Source organism: Salmo salar, chromosome ssa15 (assembly GCF_905237065.1).
Source record: "Salmo salar chromosome ssa15, Ssal_v3.1, whole genome shotgun sequence".
NCBI classification, from domain to species: Eukaryota; Metazoa; Chordata; class Actinopteri; order Salmoniformes; family Salmonidae; genus Salmo; species Salmo salar.
In genome coordinates, this window is record NC_059456.1 from 38064679 (window position 1) to 38087024 (window position 22346).

General features: G+C 44.1%; 1 protein-coding gene across 1 annotated transcript in view; it reads left to right on the forward strand.

The window, feature by feature from the left end:
* Window positions 1–22346, forward strand: part of LOC106571376 (mannosyl-oligosaccharide 1,2-alpha-mannosidase IA) — a 172356-nt gene that overhangs the window by 104430 nt on the left and 45580 nt on the right. The window contains exon 5 of the mRNA XM_014144392.2: window positions 19850–19944. Within this exon, the coding sequence (XP_013999867.1) occupies window positions 19850–19944 (95 nt within the window). The remainder of the gene's footprint in view (window positions 1–19849; window positions 19945–22346) is intronic.

The following is a 22346-nucleotide window of genomic DNA, read 5'->3' on the forward strand; positions in this document are numbered from 1 at the left end:
ACAAGATCGTAACTACCAATTGGATATCACGAAAAAGGGGGTAACGCCATGGGCCAGAAAATCTTCAGTGAGTTCAAGACAACTGGAAACTCTGATAAAACTAGCTCCGACTGGGGAAAATACTGAAAAGAAAATGTGAACGGTCATCCAACTCTGAATTCCAAGTCTAGATTTCGGGCCTCTAGAAAGAGCCCACAATAAGGACCGCCACGCCACCTTCCTGTTCAAGTGAGCAGTCCAAACATGTATTGTATGCTGCTACATAAATAATGGAATATGCCAGAGAGATATGTGTACTGTAGCTAAGGAAGTAATACTAAGTTTATGTTGTGTAGTAAGCTGCCCATGTGCCTCACCCTAATAATTTGGTCCATTTCCCCCTCATAACTTAGCCTACTCCTCTGACTTGGTGGTGGACATGTAGCCTGTTTTAGAGCAGTATCATTATTGAATATTGTAAGAACTTTCATTGTCTGCTTATATGCCTCCTTTATTTATCCTACGGTTCTGAGTTGGTGTACAGGGAGAATACTGTAAGAACGCCCCATGTTCTGATTTCTGTAGCCGTACATTTCAAAATTGATCAACAACTAGTTATTGACTACATCCGTCCTAGCTCGCTCATTGTTTTAATCTAAATTACGGATAGCCTCTTATCCGCTCGTTGTCCCCTTATGTCATAGTTTGTACATCTCCATTGTCAGTAACTTCCTGGCACATTTGTTTAACTAAGTCAGCCATATCAGCTATGTTTTTTTAAAAGGCAGTAAATGAGGTTGAATGAACTGTTTCACTGCCAGACAAGGCTCCACTGATAGCCAGGTGTAGTAGTGGTAAAGTGTCAGGACTGCTGTTGGGACAGCTTTATGTAGGCCCTAGCAGTTTGTCGGCGCCGCTTGTCACCATTATAGTGCAATTAATGTATTGTTTAGTGCTGTGTAGTGGCTTTTCTGGCATGCATCCAACATTTTCTGGGGGAGTTTGCCCTACCAAGATTTACATGCTAAAATCGCCACTGCAACCCATACATCAAAACGTAGCTACGAAGCACTGTTTTGTAACCTACTGTTTTTTTTGTGTGCATCTGAAAACATTAGAATGAAAGAGCTTGAGTAATAATACCCTTCGCAAAGAGCAAATATAACATACCAGATTTCATGGGCTTCACTTAAGGGCTGTAAAGTTAACGTTACCACAGAGTTGAACATTCTTAGCAGGACACTTGCTTTACATTTGGGCATAGCATCCATTGTTTTTCACGACACCTACACCCTACCATGACCCTCTTTGTAACAGTATATGGCCAGTGCGCGTTATTGAGCTGGCAAACTTCTATCTACTCTGCACTCACCATAGAACCATAAACAGTTAGTTCAACGTAGTTCACTCTCCTCTCCGACTGATGTAGTTGCGTTGGGTGATAGTGTCCAGTCTTGCTGTAGCGCGCCAAGGCAAGATGGGCTTATGTATAGAGCGCCCTCTTTTCGCACTATAAAACACTGATACAAATACATCCTTAAAAGGCTAATAACGGATGATTAATATTGTTCAACCAATAAATTGGTCAGGCTCTAGTGCTTAGAGTGCACATGGACAGGTCTGTAGGGCTGCAGAGCTTAGCTCTCTCCTCACTGCAGCAGGCAGGCAGAACCTTACAGGAGAGAGAGAAACCACGTCCAAACCACACAGCCCATTCCTCTGAGGGGCCAGGCTGCTCAATAATTTGGCCTGCCTCCAAACAATTTTCAAACACTATTCAAAAGAAAGGACTTACGTTCCAATTACATCAGCTTTTTCTTCTATATTTAACTATGCCTGGTTGAGTACCACCAGTACAGTGCCTTCGGAAAGTATTCAGACACCTTGACTTGATCCACATTTTGTTACTTACAGCCTTATTCTAAAATGGATGAAACATTTTAAAAATCCTCAATCTACACACAATACCCCATAATGACAAAGCGAAACCAGGTTTTTAGACATTTTTGCAAATGACAGGATTGCGTCGAGGCACAGATCTGCGGAAGGGTACCAAAAACTGTCTGCAGCGTTGAAGGTCCCCAAGAACACAGTGGCCTCCAACATTCTTAAATGGAAGAAGTTTTGAACCACCAAGGCTCTTCCTAGAGCTGGCCGCCCGGCCAAACTGAGCAATCGGGGGAGAAGGGCCTTGGTCAGGGAGGTGACCAAGAACCTGATGGTCACTCTGACAGAGCTCCAGAGTTCATCTGTGGAGATGGGAGAACCTTCTATAAGTTTAACCATCTCTGCAGCACTCCACCAATCAGGCCTTTATGGTAGAGTGGCCAGACTGAAGCCACTCCTCAGTAAAAGGCACATGACAGCCTGCTTGGAGTTTGCCAAAAGGCACCTAAAGGACTCTCAGACCATGAGAAACAAGATTCTCTGGCCTGATGAAACCAAGATTGAACACTTTGGCCTGAATGCCAAGCGCCACGTCTGGAGGAAACCTGGCACCATCCCTACGGTCAAGCATGGCGGTGGCAGCATCATAATGTGGGGGATGTTTTTCAGTGGCAGGAACTGGGATACTAGTCAGAGCAGGGTACAGAGAGATCTTTTGAAACCTATTCCAGAGCGTTCAGGACCTCAGACTGGGGCGACGGTTCACCTTCCAACAGGACAACAACCCTAACCACACAGCCAAGACAACGCAGGAGTGGCCAGCCAGATTCCACGCTTGAACCCAATTAAACATCTCTGGAGACGCTCCCCATTCAACCTGATAGAGCTTGAGAGAATCTGCAGAGAAGAATGGGAGAAACTCCCCAAATACAAGTGTGCCAAGCTTGTAGCGTTATACCCAAGAAGACTCGAGACTGTAAGCGCTGCCAAAGGTGCTTCAACAAAGTACTGAGTAAAGGGTCTGAATACTTTTGTAAATGGGATATTTCAGCAAACATTTATAAACCTGATTTTGCTTTGCCGTTATGGGGTTTTGTGTGTAGATTGATGAGGGGGAAAAACAACTTAAACCATTTTAGAATAAGGCTGTAACGTAACAAAATGTGGATTTAGTCAAGGGGTCTGAATATTTTCCAAATGCATTGTATATCAAAACATCAGCGCAAATCCCCAGTTGTCCTTTGGATGTGATGAGATTTTTATTTTGAAAGGTTATACCATCTCTTTGAGGATCTTGAAAAGAAAAGTTTGGGCCATGGAGATCTGAGGGCTGGCGGGCTGGCTGCGTTGTTTTGCACTGTGCTCATTTATGGGCCCTGCCTGCAGAAGAAATCCATCAGCCTTTGTTCTGTGTCAGCCTGTTGCAAAGATCACACTGGATAATCATCAAAGCTAAAAACAGCTAAAAACACTACTCACCGCTCTATTGTCTCTGGTCTGACCCAGCATTGCATGCTAATGTAGGCTAAGGGGCAAGCACACAACAAAACCCGGTAACCAGCCTTGTTTTTCTGCATGCCGCAAAGGGATTTAGTCACTCCCTGAAGCTGGTGTGGTGACAACTTTAACAACACTAGCATTTTTTTTTGTAATGAACCCACCTTGCTGTTATGGATACCTCTGATTATGGGGATGCCCAGAGGGAACTTTTAGAATGAATGTCCTTAGGCTATTCATCACATGTAATTCACTTGACTTGTGCATTCAGTTGTGTTGTTCTAGTATGCAAAGTATTTGCCTCTGGTGGATAGTTTAGATATTTCTACATTGTGTGTTTGAATGGAACTCTGCTACTGACTGGGCATGTGAAAAGTCATACTAGTGTTACTATTGTAATGAAGAATATGAATGAACTACCTCGCTATATTGTTTAAAATTGGCTTGTGTGTGTTTCAACTATGCAAATGATATATGCAATTTTTGTCTATGCAAATGATCCTCCTTTCATTTTCCCAGTCAAAAGAGCTGACTGTAACATGTACTGCTCTGTCAGCCCCACCAGAGCCATGAGAATGAATATTATGATCAGTCTGACGAGGTGAGAATTTTCTATTCAGATGGGACCGTGCCATTTCCACATCATTAAGGTGGTGGTGTTTGTTTCTTCATTTCCTGGCCAGTATTTCAGTATTCATTTACAATCTCCCTACATACTACGTAACCTACATTCCAAACAGTGATGATGCACAAGGAAGGGTTCTCTCTTGAGGGGTTGAGAGGAGTACTATTGAGTCCAGGAACCACATACTACATCAGACTTCCATTGTGATCGTCCACTCTAATGCGTTTAATTTATGAACATGGTAATCAATCTCACCCTACATTTCCCTCAATTGAGTTGCATTACAAAGAGAGAACAGGCAGGAATGTATGCCATTTCATTGGAAGTACATGGACTATAAAACTATTTCAAGGGCATGTACTGTACAGTATGATCCTAGTGTTGACTTTAAATTATGGTACATCTGTGCTTGTGTTGAGCCTGACTAGCCAATATTGTGCTCTACTATGCTGTGCATGTGTGCTCCCCTCTCCCCACTGACAGCAGGTAATGAATGTGTGCACTCTCAGAGCAGGGAGCTGTGCTGGGTTCATTAGATGTTTCATCTGTTTGAGGGTGGGTGGGGCAGGGAAAGTGAGTGCCCTGTAAATTAAGTGTAAGAGCTGACAGTTGTCCACCCACTGCCGTGTCCCTCTGGGGCCGTGTCCCTCTGGGGCCGTGTCCCTCTGGGGCCGTGTCCCTCTGGGGCCGTGTCCCTCTGGGGCCGTGTCCCTCTGGGGCCGTGTCCCTCTGGGGCCGTGTCTCTAAATGCATACTACCGTGCTCCGAGCACGGGAGGGTCGGAGTAGGAGTCCAAATCAAAATATGCGAAACGGAGGAAGGAGGGCCTTTCTCGAATGCGTGCTCCGTTTGTACATATGTTGTTTGTACATATGTTGAAGCATGCATCGATGCAAGCTTCAACAGCAAATATGCAAAGAAATATGACGCAACCACGAAAAATACGACGCAACATTTCTTGAAATCAACCATTATTTGAGCGAAAGCGAAAGAAAATACACTCCGACTTCGGAATGAAATGTTGCCTATTCATATGTAATATGTTGCGTGACTACAAAATTTGATCTTGATACGTTAATAAATATATGCTGTGTTAATTTTGGCATGTTTACCCGATCACAAGCCCATAATAAGTCAATAGGGCTAACTGGATAGCCACGAATAATTGCTACATTATTATGATTCACATATAGCTAGCTGATAGTTAGGAAGTAAAATGTTTGCTTTGTATATCTTGTTTGGCCTATTGTTGCCATTGTCCTGGCGGAAAGACAGTTCAGTGAATGGGTAGCTAAGTCCATAGTAAGTCAATAGGCTAGCTAGCCAAGAAAGATTCTACCTTGCATAACATTAGTTTTAGGTAATTTTTGCCTGTTTAACTAGCATATGATTCACATCTATCTGATAATTCTAAAGTAAAATGTTTGCTTTGTATGTCTTGTTTTGTCTATTGTTGTCATTGTCCTGACTGGAAGACGGTTCAGTGAATGGGGAGGTGCAGTGTGAGGTAATACAGTAGGGGGAGTGCAAGTGCTTCTCAAATGTAATGTTTTATGCATTCTCTACACTCTTGTCCTCACAAGAACATACTCAGGAGAACATCGTTGGAGAATGCACTTGGAGCATGAGAGTGTGGAGCACGGTAGTATGCATATTGAGAAACACCCTGGGTGTCTGAGCGCCAGCGAGCGGCGGTGTGGTGACCTCCCAGACTAGCGTCTTGTGTGTGCTGTAACCTAGCACAGTCTGCAGCAACGCAATCCCCACAGCCTGCCATTTGTGCTCGCTCTGTAAGCTGCTGCGTTGACACCCATCTTCTCATCCCCACTAAGGGTATTGGAGGAAGGTCTTATCCCGCCCGTTTTGTCGTGGTGGTGGTGTTGTAAGTCTCTTTCTATGTGGTCCTGTATGTTGTGAGGATGGTGCAAGTGGAGCCTTACAGGAGGAAAGGATTGAAGGCTATTTGTTCTGTTTTCTCTCCTAGAGCCTATCTGGCTGAGAGAGAGGCTGGCTGGCTGGCTGGCTGACATATCCTCTGGGAGTGTAGTGATCAGCGAGGGAGAGTACCAGGGCCAGAGCCCTCGTGTCCATGTGGTGGAGAGGGCTTTCAGCAGCACATGTGCGTCTGTTCCCCAACACAATGCCATAATCAAGGTTTCAAGGCTGGTAGTGAGAGGGGCCAACAGGGCCTGGCAGACAGGAGCTGTCCCACTGGCTCCTCTGCCTGCCTGCCTGACGCCCACATGCTGGTTTGGTGGAGCCCCGCCAAGACGGCCAAACAACAGCCAGCCACGATGCTGCCCCTCCTCCTCTTCATCTTTCTCCCCCCTCTTCATCTTCCTCCCCCATCTAGCTCTCTTACTCTTTCTTGCTATCTCTCTCCCCTTCTCCCTCTCCTCTCCTCCCATCTGCAGGAACTGTGTGTCTGTCTGTCTGTCTGTCTGCCCAGTTCCTCTGATCCAACCTGCTTTATCGCTCCTGACAGGTGGTCCCTGGTGGGACACAGAACATTCACTCCACAGGAGCTAAGAGGTCTCTCTCTTGCTCTCTATCTGGCTCTCTAGCTCCCTCTCTCTCGCTCTCTTTCTGTCTCTGTATCTCCCTCCATCAGGCAGTGTGCCCTCTTTCAGCCACTCATTTCCATCTGAATAGCAGCACAGGCAGACATGACCCGGCTCATGTTGAGCTACTCCCTACATACAGACACGCACAATATACTCATTTTCATTAGGGCTGAGAATTGCCAGGGACCTCGCAATATGATATTATCACCATACTTAGGTGCCGATACAATGTTTTGCGATTCTCATGATTCTATATGTTGCGATTTGATACTGTGACTTTATTGTGATTCGGTGTTCCAAACATATTGCTCACCATATGTCGACTGCAGAGGGACAAGAGAGCTATGAGCAAAGTTTAGGGTTTTGATCAGTCAAGGAAATAAAAGTTCTGAAAACAAATTGGCTCCCTAGTTAAAAATAAGATGGAGAACAAGCTATACTATATTGTGAAAATGATACGATACAATATATTGTCAGAAATAATATGGAATTCCCCCCCCAATCACTTATTTTCATTTCATTTTCAATAACGCTTAGTGTGGTCAATGGTGCAGTGAAAGCCATGATGGACGACTAGATCATTTTTTTTATAGCTTACCCTACAATCTCTTCCTCTCATTTTCTATTTCTCCCCTCGGTTTATCATGCGTGTGCCTTTTGTACTGTATCTGTCAGGTGTGTGTGTGTGGATGCCTGAGTTAATGCCTGAGTTAATGCAGCAGCTCTCGTGCCCCAGCAAGAGTTGTTCAATGGGATCATGCACAGATAAAACCCCTCTCTATCACCTAGCATCTGCTCATTCATCTCACATCACCACCGCCGCCGTAGCCAACACAATGGAGCCAGCCTATCTGGGACATAATAAAGACATCCGCTAGCTCGGCTCCTGAATAAATCTCTTATTTCCGGGCTGCGTGCCATGTTACATTGCGTGCCTCTCAGAGTCACCCCGCCATTAACAGAGAGAATGAATGAATTAAAGAAAACGCACTGACGACTGAAACATAATTATCTTGGAAAGTCACGGCAGCACTTTGCCAGGCACAAACTCCAATCAATACAAGCTAGCAATTCACGGACGGTAATGAGCTTGGTGTTTTCTCCCCCGTTCTCTTGCCTATTTTGTGACTGAGGTGTAATTGATAAGGAACACATGGGGAAGTGATATGTGTCGTGACTGGTGTAACAGACCCTGTGTCGGACTCTCTGCTATAGGGCAGATCTCCGCAGCACATGACTTTCATTAGCTGGAGAGCCAGGGCCCGGGGAATATCAGTGTCCTCTCCTCCATGGATCGGTTTCAATCCAGGTTTTTAGAGGATCTCTCCTCACTGCTGTCATCAATTTATGGACTATGTTCCTGTGTGCGAGTGGTGCCTCGCATTCAGCAGATTTGAGCCAGTTCCACCCCTGAAGGATTAGGCTCCAGAAAACACCAGGGCTTTTTTCTCCTCTTCTCTTCTGTTTGGTTGTTTACCATCATCTACCCCCTCAGGGAGAACCTTCTGTTTTGTTTTTTACAAGAGAGAAGATCTTAGTACTGTGGCTAGTTTGTTCAGGCATATAGACACAACTATTCCTCTCCTCCCTCAGACATGGGGAAGATCCCAGCTCATCTTTGCCTTACGTAGGCCTAAATTACTTTGGGAATGGGGCTGCTGGGAGCAGCTTATCACTCTGTAGTCGGCCACAGCCCTCCTCTTCCACCACCTCCTCCTCCCAGCTCAGTGGGTTCAGCTCTGAGGCTCTCAGGCACAATAAGCCGTATTGAAGAGGACTGCTGAGGAGCTGCTGAGAAACCGTTGTTTAAAGCAGTCCAGGGTCCTCAAGTGTGAGCTGAAAGAGGCAGCCAGGCAGGGCCCGTCAGCTCAGCCTTTCCCTCCTGTCTGTCCGGTCCTGATTGCTCTCAGCACTAAGCCCTCCTGCTCCTGTGTGAATGGACGTCCTTGTCTGCCTCTACGCGCCTTTCGTCCATTCTCAGCGGAGGTCCCTCTTCATCTAAGGACTCTTTCAACACATACCACATCCCTCCCTCCTTCCCTCCATCTCGCTCTCTCGCTCGCTCTCTAAAACTGCTTGAAGTGTGCTTATAGACCAGAGTGTGAAAACCTAGTCGGGTGGCACTGAGCTTAAGCCACACATCTGGGCCCTGGTCAGTTGATAGGCTGTGTCAGAGCTTGATGTGCCCTTTTGGTCTTTAGAGTAGATTGGGGAAATGGTTGCTCCTCGGCTAAGTAGGCCATGGCTATCCGCTCCAGTACTAGATAGTCCCATTCCACTGCCTATATGTTAGCGCTACCAAAGGATCTCGCTTGTGGCAGAGAAGTCCGTTTTCCTGCACCTGGTCTTGCCTCTGAGGCTATTCTCATTGACAAACATTTGAGAGGCAGCATGAAGAGGTTTGAATTTGCTTAATTTGTACATAAACATTTCAATTTACATGCCATCCTTGCCTTACCTTTCTTTGTGGCTGGCAACGTGGCATTCTTGCTCTGCAGCTAAAAATGTACCTTAAATATCAGTATTAAAGTAGCCACTGACTAGCCAGTAGGATTGCAAGCTATTCAACAATGTAAGCAACTTTTCCTCTAAAACATATTAGCTAGCTACGCTCTTGAATAATGCATGCAAACCATATTTCACTCTTGAATAATGCAACAATTTACAAGCATGTGCAGACAATTAAAGGGTTTATTTTGTTGTTCGTACACACATTAGCTAAATGTAGCTTGCAAGACAATATTGATAGCTGGTAACGTTAGCATATCAAACATACTGTAACGTTTACCCATCTCATTTGAATATAAAAGTACAGTTTCAGCATATTAAAGTTACCTGAGGAACAAACCAGGCTTCATTTTATCAATGTCATGGAGGTCATTATTTGAGTTAAATGCAAAAAAAAATTAACTGAAAAAAATAAGTTGAATGTGACCAGTCTCTCCTGGTTTTTGAGTAGACCGACAGAAGGACACAAGATCTAGGTCACCTCATTTGGGTTTACTGCTGCCCCTCAGAATCTCTCTCTACTTTTCTAATGTCGTCTCTTCCTCTCACTCACTCCCTCTTCCTAGGGCATTTTCTCTTTCTCAAACTTTCCCTCCCACAAAATACCCTTCTCTCACTAACCCACTCTCCCTCTTTCCCCCAGCCTCTCTCTCTGCTGTGGATTCTTAGTTGTAATGAGTAGCTAGGGGGGAGGCAGAGGAGGGGCCTTACAGCCACTCATATAGCAGGCACACAGTGCTGACTTAAGATAAATCCCTACAAATGAGTGTGGTAATTGCCTTGAAGTGTCCTTTCAAAAATGTCTCCCCCTGCACCCGGGGCATGATCTGCTGTGGTTAGCCTCATTAATGTTGGCATAACAGAGAGGCACAAACTACAAATAGCACCTAGTAATCTGAAAGCACAGGAACGCCATTCCTCAAAAAAATACTTATTGGGGTGAAATAGGGAATGGGGTTCTATCGAGCTGCTTAATCGTTCACTAAGGAGAGGAGAAAGGACTGAGTCGTCATTTAAGATGTGAGGTGAGTGATGCCCAGCGGGCAGTTTGAAGCCCCTGCCGAGAGGTCAGAGGGGCCCCTCAACTCACACCTCGGGCTCTTTGCTAAATTAAAACGCTGCACCTCAGCAGTACAGTAAAGCAGGGAGGCCCAAACCCTGATCTTAAAGACTTTAGTGTTGTTACTTTTCAATCATCAGGTGAATCATTCATGTCAGGGGACACCAGGTGAGTTCTTTCACTGACACTGCCCAATCGATGGCTTAATCAATCTTTTCAGTGCTTAGGCACAGCAAAAAGTATCAGAGGACTCCTTTTTGACTTTCTGAATTTTACAGTTTCTGAAAGTCCCAGTTCTGTCCAGAGGCCTGTTTTGAATGTTGATCCCCTCAGTCCTTAGGGAGGACAGCACTGCTATGAGTCACTCTGTCAGGGGGAAGTTAACTGGCAGTGCACTCTGGTTAACAGCCTGCTGGGTTTTATTTCGTAATGCAATTTGACCTCCTCTTTCCTGTGTGTGCAGCTTACCACAATTAGATTGGACAAAGCTGCTCTTCCCCAGCAATTCGTTTTTCAGGCCCTGTTTGAGGCTTTAGCCTGCTGAGCACAGGATGGCATCTTAAGAGGGACAGACCACTCTGTCTGATAAAAGATCCAGTTTGGAAACATTGCTATTGTCTAGGCATCGTCAACCTTAGCTCTGATATCATGGGCAGAAAACTCATTCATCTCCATCATTCATTGAATTTGATGGGTCATTTATAACAAAACCTTTCGATATTGGCAATCATTTCAATATTTCACAAGTAAAGTGGAAAAACTCAAGTGAAATGACAGCATTGACCCATCATATTTTTGTATAAAATATCTAATAATGCAAGAGAAGTATTGCTGTTTTGAGTTGGGTCAAATTATTGTGGAAGAGGTGGAAAAACTCTTGAGTGTCTGGTCTGGTTTCCCTGTCCTGATAATGTTGAGGGAGCGTGTGTGCCTGAGCATGTGTCTGGTTTCCCTGTCCTGATAATGTTGAGGGAGCGTGTGTGCCTGAGCATGTGACTGGTTTCCCTGTCCTGATAATATTGAGGGAGCGTGTGTGCCTGAGAATGTATAGAAGCCTGCTGCGTGAACATTTAGGAAAGTGTTTTTTTAACATCCTTTGCGAATTATAAAATATTGAAGCTATAGTTGCTTACAGTAAGCTATTTAAAAAATCTTTCCAACAATTGCGATAATACCTGATCCTCGGTGTGAAAGAGCAGTGGAAGTTATAGGCCTACTGCTGCATTGGCTTATAGGCTATGAGCTTCCCCAAACTGGAAACTCACACGTCACTTATGAAGTCTTTATAAAATAATTGCCTCTACGTTTCCATAGTCGGATTTTTCCTATTAAGTATGTTTTCAAAATGCATTCTATGTCCAGCTCACATTGTAAAGTGGTGGGTGACATGCTGATAACCTGTTGAATGGTGAATGTGAGGCGAGCTTCAATTACCAGTTGAGAAATAAAAATAGTATCCCTTTTTAATCGTGCACCAAAACTGTTTTACACACATGACTGCATTTAGAATAGTTGCACAATGAATGGAATAATAAAGACATGTTTTATTCCAGCAGCAACCAGCTGAGTAGCTGCAGGAGAAGTCCTTCTCAAAATAGGCTCTGTATGCTGGGCGTGTGATATTTGTGTTGGATAAATGTGATACATGACTATCGACACACAAAAGGCCAATTTTAATTTCACTAAATCATGCAAATTAACCATTAGACAAATAAGCATGAAGGTCAAAAGTATTTATGTCGACTGATATTTCCATCAATGAATGAAAAACATTATTTTGCAATGTTTATTTTTTTTTCACCCGGTTATTTTGTCGGCAACAATTTTATTTATCTGCTTTTTAAAAAATTATTTTGTGGCCAAAAGCCAGCAGTTACCGGCTAACGGAAACCTTGAGCCAGATAATTCCACACTCTTCTTGTCAGAACCCAAAGCCAGTGAGCTTCCAGTCAGTATCAGAATGAGTGCTTAATAATAAACTTGTCTTAAATACATCTAAAACTGAAAGCATTGTGTTTGGTTCAAAACATTCTCTAAGACCTTAACCTTGACTTGAGTTGTACATAAAGGGTGTAAGCAAGTTGAGGAAGCTAAATTCCTAGGTATAACATTGGATGGTCAATTATCATGGTCAAGGCATATTGTAAAAGTTATGAAGATGGGGAGGGGTATGTCTATTATAAAAATATTTTCTGAATTTTTGACACATCAACTTTATTAGTATTTCAGGTTGTGGTCTTGTCCCATCTTGATTACTGTCCAGTAATATGGTCAAGTGCAGCAAAAAAAGACAGCTGCTGGCTCAAAACAGAGCAGCACATCTTGCCCTTAACTGCACATACAGAACTAACATCAACAACATGCATGCCAGTCTTTCCTGGTTGAGGGTTGATGAGCGATTAACTGCTTCTCTTCTAGCTTTTATGATAAGTATTGCTGTGAAAATTCCAGATTGTCTGTATAATCAAATACCTTTCAGCTCAGACACCCATGCATACCCCACAAGACATGCCACCAGCGGTCTCTTCAGTTCCTAAGTCCAACACGAATTCACAGCAACGCAGAATTTTATAGCGCGCCATGAACACATGGAACTCCCTTCCATCTTCAATTACACAGAGGGTGTTCTTTAATGGAAGCCTCTCCAACATAATCCAGTTAGAATCAGGAATTCCCCAGGGCCGCTGTCTAGGCCCCTTACTTTTTTAAATCTTTACTAAGGACATGCCACTGGCTTTCAGTAAAGCCAGTGTGTCTATGTATGCGGATCACTCAACACTATACACATCATCAACTACAGCGACTGAAATGACTGCAACACTTTAACAAAGAGCTGCGGTTAGTTTCAGAATGGGTGGCAAGGAATAAATTAGTACTAAATATTTCAAAAACTAAAAGCATTGTATTTGGGACAAATCATTCAATAAACCCAAAACCTCAACTAAATTGTGTGATAAATAATGTCGGAATTGAGCAAGTTGAGGTGACTAAACTGCTTGGAGTAACCCTGGATTGTAAACTGTCATGGTCAAAACATATTGATACAACTGCAGCTAAGATGGGGAGAAGTCTGTCCATAATAAAGCACTGCTCTACCTTCTTAACAGCACTATCAAAAAGGCAGGTCCTACAGGCTCTAGTTCTGTCACACCTGGACTACTTTTCAGTCGTGTGGTCAGGTGGCACAAAGAGGGACTTAGGAACATTGCAATTGGCTCAGAACAGGGCAGCAAGGCTGGCCCATGGATGTCCACAGAGATCTAAAATTAAGCATATGCATGTCAGTCTCTCATGGCTCAAAGTGGAGGAGAGATTGACTTAATCACTACTTGTATTTGTGAGTTATTGACATGTTGAAAGCACCGAGCTGTCTGTTCAAACAACTAGCATACAGCTCAGACACCCATGCATACCCCACAAGACAGGCCACCAGAGGTCTCTTCATAGTCCCCAAGTCCAGAACAGACTATGGGAGGCGCACAGTACTACATCCAGTAGGGCCATGTCTACATGGAACTCTATTCCACATCAGGTAACTAATGCAAGCAGTAGAATCAGATAAAAAAAAACACCTTATGGAGCAGTGGGGACTGTGAAGAAACACAAACATAGACACACACACACATGATAATATACGCACTATACACACACGTACACATGGATTTTATGTGGTAGTGGAGTAGGGGACTGAGGGCACACACTTAGTGTGTTGTGAAATCTGTTATGAATGTATTGTAACGTTAGAAAAATGTCATAACTGCCTTAATTTTGCCGGACCCCAGGAAGAGTAGCAAGAGCCTTGGCAGCAGCTAATGGAGATCCATAATAAATACAAATACTCAAACAGTGTAAATGATCTTTAAAAAATTGATTAAACAACAACTCATGGAATGGTGGGGACTGTGAGGGGACACGTGCGCACACACATTTTTGTTGTTGTATTGTTTGTATTTGTATTTTTATTGTTTGTAAATCGTTGCTTCCTGCCATCCAGTACCACTACACCAGGCGGTGTCAGATGAAGGCCCTAAAATTTGTCAGACTCCAGCAACCCTAGTCATAAACTGTTCTCTCTGCTACCGCACGGCAAGTGGTTCCGGCACGTTGAGTCTAGGTCCAAAAGGCTTCTTTTAACAGCTTCTACCCTGAAGCTATAAGACTCCTGAACAGCTAATTAAATGGCTACCAGGACTATTTGCATTGTCGTCGACGTTGCCCCCCCCTCCTCTTTTACGCTGCTGCTACTCTCTGTTTATGCATCTATGCATTGTCACTACCTCTACCTACATGTACATATTACCTCAATTATCTCAACTAACCTGTACCCCCACACATTGACTCTGTACCAGTGCCCCCTGTATATAGCCTCGTTATTGTTATTTTACTGCTGTTCTTTAATAATTTATTTTTCTTTTTTTACTTAACTAAAAAAATAGATAACACTTATTTTTCTTAAAACTGCATTGATGGTTAAGGGCTTGTAAGTAAGCATTTCACTAAAGTCTACACCTGTTGTATTCAGTGCATGTGACAAATAACATTTCATTTGTATTTAACATTTGTGTGACTGTACTTGTCTATCTGTGTTTTGTTACTTGTCATGTTTTTGGTGGACCCCAGAAAAAGTAGCTGCTCCTGCTGCGGAAGCTAATGGGTTCCAAATAAACAAACAAACAGCTAAATCCTCTGCTTACATCTGCAGGACTGAGCTCATACCAATGGAGATTGGAGATCTCATGGGGGTTTAAAAGCCATCATAATATTACCACACCCCCCTGAATATCTATCTGTATTCCATATTGTATTATACTGTGCATTCGGAAAGTATTCAGACCCATTGACTTTTTCCACATTTTGTTATGTTGCAGCCTTAGCCTAAAATTGATTAAAAATATATTTTTTATCAATCTACACACAATACCCCATAATGACAAAGCGTTAAGTTTTCTTCTTTTTTTTTTACACAAGTATTTAGACCCTTTCTTATGAGACTCGAAATTGAGCTCAGGTGCATCCTGTTTCCATTGATCATCCTTGATGTTTCTACAACTACAATGGAGTGCACCTGTGGTAAATTCAATTGATTTGGATAGGTGTGTGCCTTTCCAAATCATGTCTATATAAGGTGCCACAGTTGACAGAGCAAAAACCAAGCCATGAGGTCGAAGGAATTGTCCATTGAGCTTCGAGACAGAATTGTGTCAAGGCACAGATCTGAGGAAGAGTACCAAAAAGTGTGTGCAGCATTGAAGGTTCCCAAGTACACAGTGGCCTCCATCGTTCTTAAATGGAAGACGTTTCAAACTACCAGGACTCGTCCTAGAGCTGGCTGCCCGGCCAAACTGAGCAATCGGAGGAAAAGGGCCTTGGTCAGGGAGGTGACCAAGAACTCGATGGTCACTCTGACAGGGCTCCAGAGTTCCACTGTGGAGATGGGAGAACCTTCTAGAAGGTTAACCATTTCTGCAGCACTCCACCAATCAGGCCTTTATGGTAGAGTGGCCAGGCGGAAGCCACTCCTCAGTAAAAGGCACATGACAGCCTGCTTGGAGTTTGCCAAAAGGCACCTAAAGGACTCTCAGACCATGAAAAACAAGATTCTCTGGCCTGATGTAACCAAATTCGAACATTTTGGCCTGCATTCCAAGCGTCACGTCCGTCAGGAAACCTGGCACCATCCCTACGGTGAAGCGTGGTTGTGGTGGTGGTGGTGGTGGCAGCATCATGCTGTGGGGATGTTTTTCAGTGGCAGGGTCTGAGAGACTAGTCAGGATCGAGGGAAAGATTAACAGAGTAAAGTACGGGGATATCCTTGATGAAAACCTGCTCCAGAGCTCTCAGGATCTTAGCCTGGGATGAAGGTTCACCTTCCAACAGGACAACGACACTAAGCACACAGCCAAGACAACACAGGAGTGGCTTCGGGACAAGTCTCTGAATGTCCTTACATTTTTTACATTTTAGTCATTTAGCAGAGCGACTTACAGTAGTGAATGCATGCATTTTCTTTTTTCCTTTTTAAATAATAAAAAAAAAAATGTTTGTTGTACTGGCCCCCCGTGGGAATCGAACCCACAACCCTGGCGTTGCACACACCATGCTGGCGTTGCAAACACCATGCTCTACCAACTGAGCCACAGGGAAGCTGTGTGGTCCAGCCAGAGCCCGGACTTTAACCCGATCAAACATCTCTGGAGAGACCTGAAAATAGCTGTGCAGTGACGCTCCCCATCCAACCTGATAGAGCTTGAGAGGATCGGCAGAGAAGAATGGGAGAAACTCCCCAAATACAAGTGTGCCAAGCTTGTAGCGTCATACCCAAGAAGACTTGAGACTGTAATCGCTGCCAAAGGTGCTTCAACAAAGTACTGAAATGCATGAAATGAAATGTATGCATTCACTACTGTAAGTCGCTCTGGATAAGAGTGTCTGCTAAATGACTAAAATGTACTGAGGAAATGGTCTGAATACTTATGTGATTTTTCAGTTTTTTTATATACATTTGAGAGAAAAAAATCTAGAACCAGTTTTTGTCAGTTATTATGGAATATTGTGTGTGTATATTGATTGGGGGGGCAATTTAATCAATTTTAGAATAAGGCCGTAACATAGAAAAAGTGAAGGGGTCTGAATACTTTCCAAATGCAATGTATATGAATCCACAATGGCTACAGTAGAAAGCAAGTACAGTCAATTCTCAGATTTAACCTAAATATTATGGTACGGTAGCCATGGTGAAGTGAATTTTCATAGTGCCATTTTCAGTCCTGTTGGTGACCTGTGATGTGTGTTCCCTGGAGCTTCATGTCAAGGAATTGGAGTTTCAACTACTGGGCCTATATCCCCCCAGTCCCTCCCTGCCAGGCTTCATCCAGGGACAGCTAGGCCATGGGAGAAAGCTGGGTGTGGGTTGATCTATTGGAGGAGCCAGAGCCCTGTCTGGTTCTTCCCCACAGACGCGTAGAGTAATTTGGGCTGTGTCCCGCAAGGCGGCCCAGTCAACCCCGGCCCAGCACGGTAATTCATCTTATTTAGTGGCATGTCCAGCCCTCTTCCGCACAGGAGCCGTTAGCCTGGCTCCCAGTGGCGGGCACATAGTCCTGTTGTACAAACTACACCCTCTCTCTCTGCCTTTGTGTCACTGTCTCTGTCTTGCTTTGTCCTTATTGCCTAAATTACTTTGTAGAGGACAAATATGGCCCCTATTGCACTAATAGGGTGTGTGCAAGTTGTATTTTTACTACTGGGGAGGTGTCCCCATCTTCAGAACTGCATCCTTCTTTGTTTCCTTTGACCTGAATCGTCCAAATGGGTGTTTACCTAATTCCTATTCATTATCAGGAAACCTGGGGGAAAAAACTGTTGCTGTATTTGTTTTCTGTATAACATCTGTTCTACTTCAAAGCTCATTTTCTCTTATCAGTGATACGTCATTCTTCAAACTCACTGGAGTGAGGAATATGATTATCATTATCAATATTTACTAATATTATCTGCCATCCAGCCTGGCCCGGTTGTTTGGGGTTGCAGATAATTTGATTGCTTATTAAACCTTGTTGACAGTTTGCTTGATGACTCTAGGTGGGGGTCTGGTTTATTTATTCTCCAGCGTCCTGGCATTATTAAAAGCATTAATCACACAAATTGGATGAGATGTAGGTACACAGGATATCTCCAGTCTCGACCTGTCTGTATGTGCTAACCCTGGTGGGATGGGATGATTTGTGGATGTCCTCTACTTACGGTACGGGAGCTCCAGATTACTTTCATAACCTCCTCAGAAACGAGCCATAAAAGTCCAATGTAATAAATGACAGAGTGGCGAGAGAGAGGTAGACGGACAACCCACACCTCATCACAGAGCAGAGGGGGGAGTGGTGGGCAGAAGGAACAGCGCTGTGGATTTAGTAGAACAGGTTAACAGATGACCTTGTCCAGAGACTCCAAGGACACAGCGGGAGACATAGTGATTATTAGTAGAACAGGTTATCAGGTGACCTTGTCCAGAAGCTCCAAGGACACAGCGGGAGACATAGTGATTATTAGTAGAACAGGTTATCAGGTGACCTTGTCCAGAAGCTCCAAGGACACAGCGGGAGACATAGTGATTATTAGTAGAACAGGTTATCAGGTGACCTTGTCCAGAAGCTCCAAGGACACAGCGGGAGACATAGTGAATATTAGTAGAACAGGTTATCAGGTGACCTTGTCCAGAAGCTCCAAGGACACAGCGGGAGATTATTTGGTGGCTGACGCACACTGCCCTAGCTGTGTTGTTTTGAGTAGGGCACTAGTCTCAGCGGGTGTCCAGTGAATGAAACGATCGGTGATAGCACCGCCCTGTACCGACGCAGCTCCTGAATGCCTCTTTTGAAAGGCCACCAGCTCCTGCCTTTGAGATTTGTACTCTTTATACGTCATCTACATCTGCTTTTTGAAAAGACCCAATTCAATGACTTTCAACAGACCGACTCTGTTGCTGTTTTACCTTATTCAGTCGCGCCCTCTCGTCTTTGTGCAGGCGTTTGGTACTAGTGAGACATTCCCCGCTATTAAGTGGCTGGACATGTGCCATTTTAATACTTCATAGAGGAGAGAATATCTTTTCACAACAATTGGATTAGCATGAAGCCATGTGGCACAGGTCCCTCGGCAGGCAGTGACACACCGGATTTTTGCTGCTTTGAGACGTCTCCGCGCATATCCAAGACCAACACTCCCTGTTCTTCACAGCGTCTTACGACCTCCTCTGACAGCTCCTTGTCACTTCAGAACTAGTACAGGAACATGTGATGATGGAACACAGATATGATCATGTGTACAGCTTTGTTATTTCGGTTAGTTACAGTAGATCCCAATAATCAGAATTTCATTCAGACACTCTCATACGCTGCATTTAGCTGCACACAGAGCACTTTTCCTGAGAGCGTGTCTGAATGAAATTCTGATTATTGACTGGGGCATCTCCCAGAGAGTGAGTGCATTCACAGAAACTTCTGGAGACTTCATAGGGAATGTATTTATTCTACATTAGTATTCCTATTTCCTACAGTACAGAATCCTCTCAGGACTCAACATAGACGGGAAGATGCACATGTGCCTTTGATGCCTTACCTGTCATTGTATGTTGGTGTCATTGTATATGATTTAATGTAAAGCGCTCGTGACATGGTGACATTTTCCTGTCCCTGATCTGAAGGGGTTGATAGATAGATATCCAGGGCTGTGATGGTGGGAAGAAGGGAGGAAAAGAGAGGGAGGTGGTGTGAGGCAGCGCAGCATTGAAGAGCAGAGTGCAGTGCAGGATGGGAAGGAACGCTCTGCTCTTATCTGATTAGTTCTTATCAGCCTGGTGCAGGAAGCGGGCCTAAACACTCTCTCTCTGTTTCTCTCTTCCGATCTCTCTGTCTCTTTCCCTGTCTTTCTTTTCCTCTCGCTCTCTCTGTTCCTCTCTGCCTTGCGCTCTCGCTCGCTGTCTCGCTCTCTCTCTCTCACACACACACACACACACACACACACACACACACACACATACACCAGGAAACAGCCTCTACTTTCCCTACTCTCTAACAGGAAGCAGAGCCACGCTGCATGTGTGATAAAAAGGCCCATGTGACAGGATGAGCTTGATGGCCATTGTCCGTGGATCCCTGTCACCACCTCTTAGACATTGACGGAATGACATGAAGAGATTGTTTTTGCTGATGAGTCTCTCTGTTTTTTTGGTAGGTGTTCAGGAGGAAGGCCATAGAACTGGGAGAGAAGCTGTTGCCTGCATTCAAAACCCCCACAGGCATCCCCTGGGCCCTCCTAAACCTGAAGAGGTGAGTCCTGCCCTCATACAGCACCTGTCTGTCTGTTTACATACACACTGTACAGTCTGCCCACTCTACTACAAGTAAATCACTATTCCCGATAGTGGAACATCACTCATTATGCATTTAGAAGAAGACAATATCTAGACCCTGCACCTCTACAGACATGACATACACCCACTGACCAGCTTGAAACAGCTGACTCTTCCCTTGCATCACTTGTCTTTGTACTCTATTCACTGGAGCAAAGACCAAAAGCCTTCAATTAGGGCTGGGTGATCATATCTGGTCATTTTTTTTCTCAAAACTATGTCCGGTTCACAACATATCTCTATATAAGCGTTGTCGCACAATTAAAGGTCAATACACTGCATTTCAAACAGCCAGGAATAATCTACTGAATTACGGGACTTGTGAAGTTATTCCATAGGCTAAATATAAGCCTTCCACAACCATAAGACGCACTAATAATTTAAATATTTGATCAAAATAGTTTAACCTGCTTTTTTTGTTGTTGCAATAATCACTGATCTGGCTTTCAAGTCTGTCTATGAAAATGCCCTTTTTGTTACAAATTTAACCAGAACCATGCAAATCCACTAATAATGAACAACTTCTTGTAGCAGGCATTATAGATAATGAACACAGGTCTCATAAACAATCTCTCAAGCACAAACCCACATGCTAGTAAGTAGCAAGCTGAAGTCTAGTCAACTTGTATCTATTTGCTTTGCTAACAAGGTAGAACAGTTGAACTGTTATGAACACACCCTCCTGTCTGTCTCCAATTGTTTGAACAACACCAACCTGTTCACTTTGTTTAGATGATAAAATCTACTGACCTATCTGGATAAGAAGATGCTTATTTCTCAGAATGAGAACGAGTTGCCAGTTCTTTATTTAAATGCGTCTTTTTATGCTCGTTGCACATTTCTAAAACTCAGACTAGACAGCTAGCACAAAACAGTCTGTGCCGCGCATAACAGTAACTGAGCATAATACTCTCGTTTTAGTAGGGTCTGCTCTGTTTATGTTTTGGTAGTTGAGACATAAAAAGTGTATGGTTGGAAAGGTTAAGTTGTCGTCTATTACAGTAAAATAATGTCTCTGAGCGTTTTGGTGTCCATATGACCCATTCTGTAGCGTGTTTAAACTGCTTGTTGTCAGAGAGGAAGAAGTTATCGTTCTCCCTCTGTTGTTGTGAGTGGCAGGGGGAGGGGTTTGGTGTCTGTGTGCAGGTGGGAAGGTGCACACTCTACACAGCACAGAAACAGCGAAGAAGACTAGACCAAAAAGACAGAACGTTAATACATTTTTATTTGTTTTATGATTCTTGCAATACAGGCATGTGGAACATTAATTTGATATATCACCCAACCTTCACTGGTTTCACTCTCCCTCCCTCTGATTCCCTCGGTTACATTAACTGCACAGACTATTGCAAATACTTGTCTTTCTCCACAGCTTTAAAGTATTCTCTGCTCTGGTTTGATAGCATAGTGGTTGACACATAAAAGCACAGTTGTTTTGCGAAGCGCGGTCTCTGCTTCCTTTATTCCATCCCCCAAACCATAGAAGTGAGGAATGTTGTCTGTGTATCGATGTTCTGGGCTCTGCCATTAATAAGTCAGTGTTTTGACTACACCTTGTCTGGACCCAGTTTTTTGATATGATGCTCTCTCGCAAATCGAGCCTGTCTCTAGATTGTTATCCTGCCTGCACCTTGCTCTGAATGGCCCCTGCTCAGCGTCTCGACTACAGTGTCCATAGCTGCTATGGCTCCCTCTCTCCTGCTCTACACAGAAACGGCTTCAGAACAATACAGCACTGTCAAGGTCATGTGTTGTCCCGCCTAACAAATCCAAAGTGACAGTTTTTCTTGGACTGCCCTCCCTGGACCTTGTTCCCCTCCCTCCATCATTACCCTCGATCTTACCGTATCCCCCCTGAAGGGACGAACCTAGCCGCCCACGTCCCTCAGAAAAGAGAGAGGGAGACGGGATGGAGTCTGGAGGATAGAGGGTCAGCTGCTACTCTCCAGGGGAAAACCTGTTGGAGGATTTTTATTGGGTTTGGAAATTGTTTTTCCAGAGACGCTAAACAAGTTGCTGCCTGGTGGGTAAAAGGGTGAAGGAAAAGGAGGATAAAGCAGGGAGGGAGAGGAAGAACAGGGCGGCGTGTGACGCCAGCGGCTAGTCTCAGCCATGAGAATAAACATACTCTCTGTTATGTCCCATCTGTCCTGTCTGCTCCAGTCCTGCAGCTAGTGTAGCGTGCTCAACCCCGGCAGTCCAATGGCTGAGAGAGGCCTTATTTACATACCATACTCACTCTTAACAATTCCTGCTCACTACACAACCCTCAGCACAGCAAAGAACAGGGAGAGGGATTTGATCAATATCACAGAAACT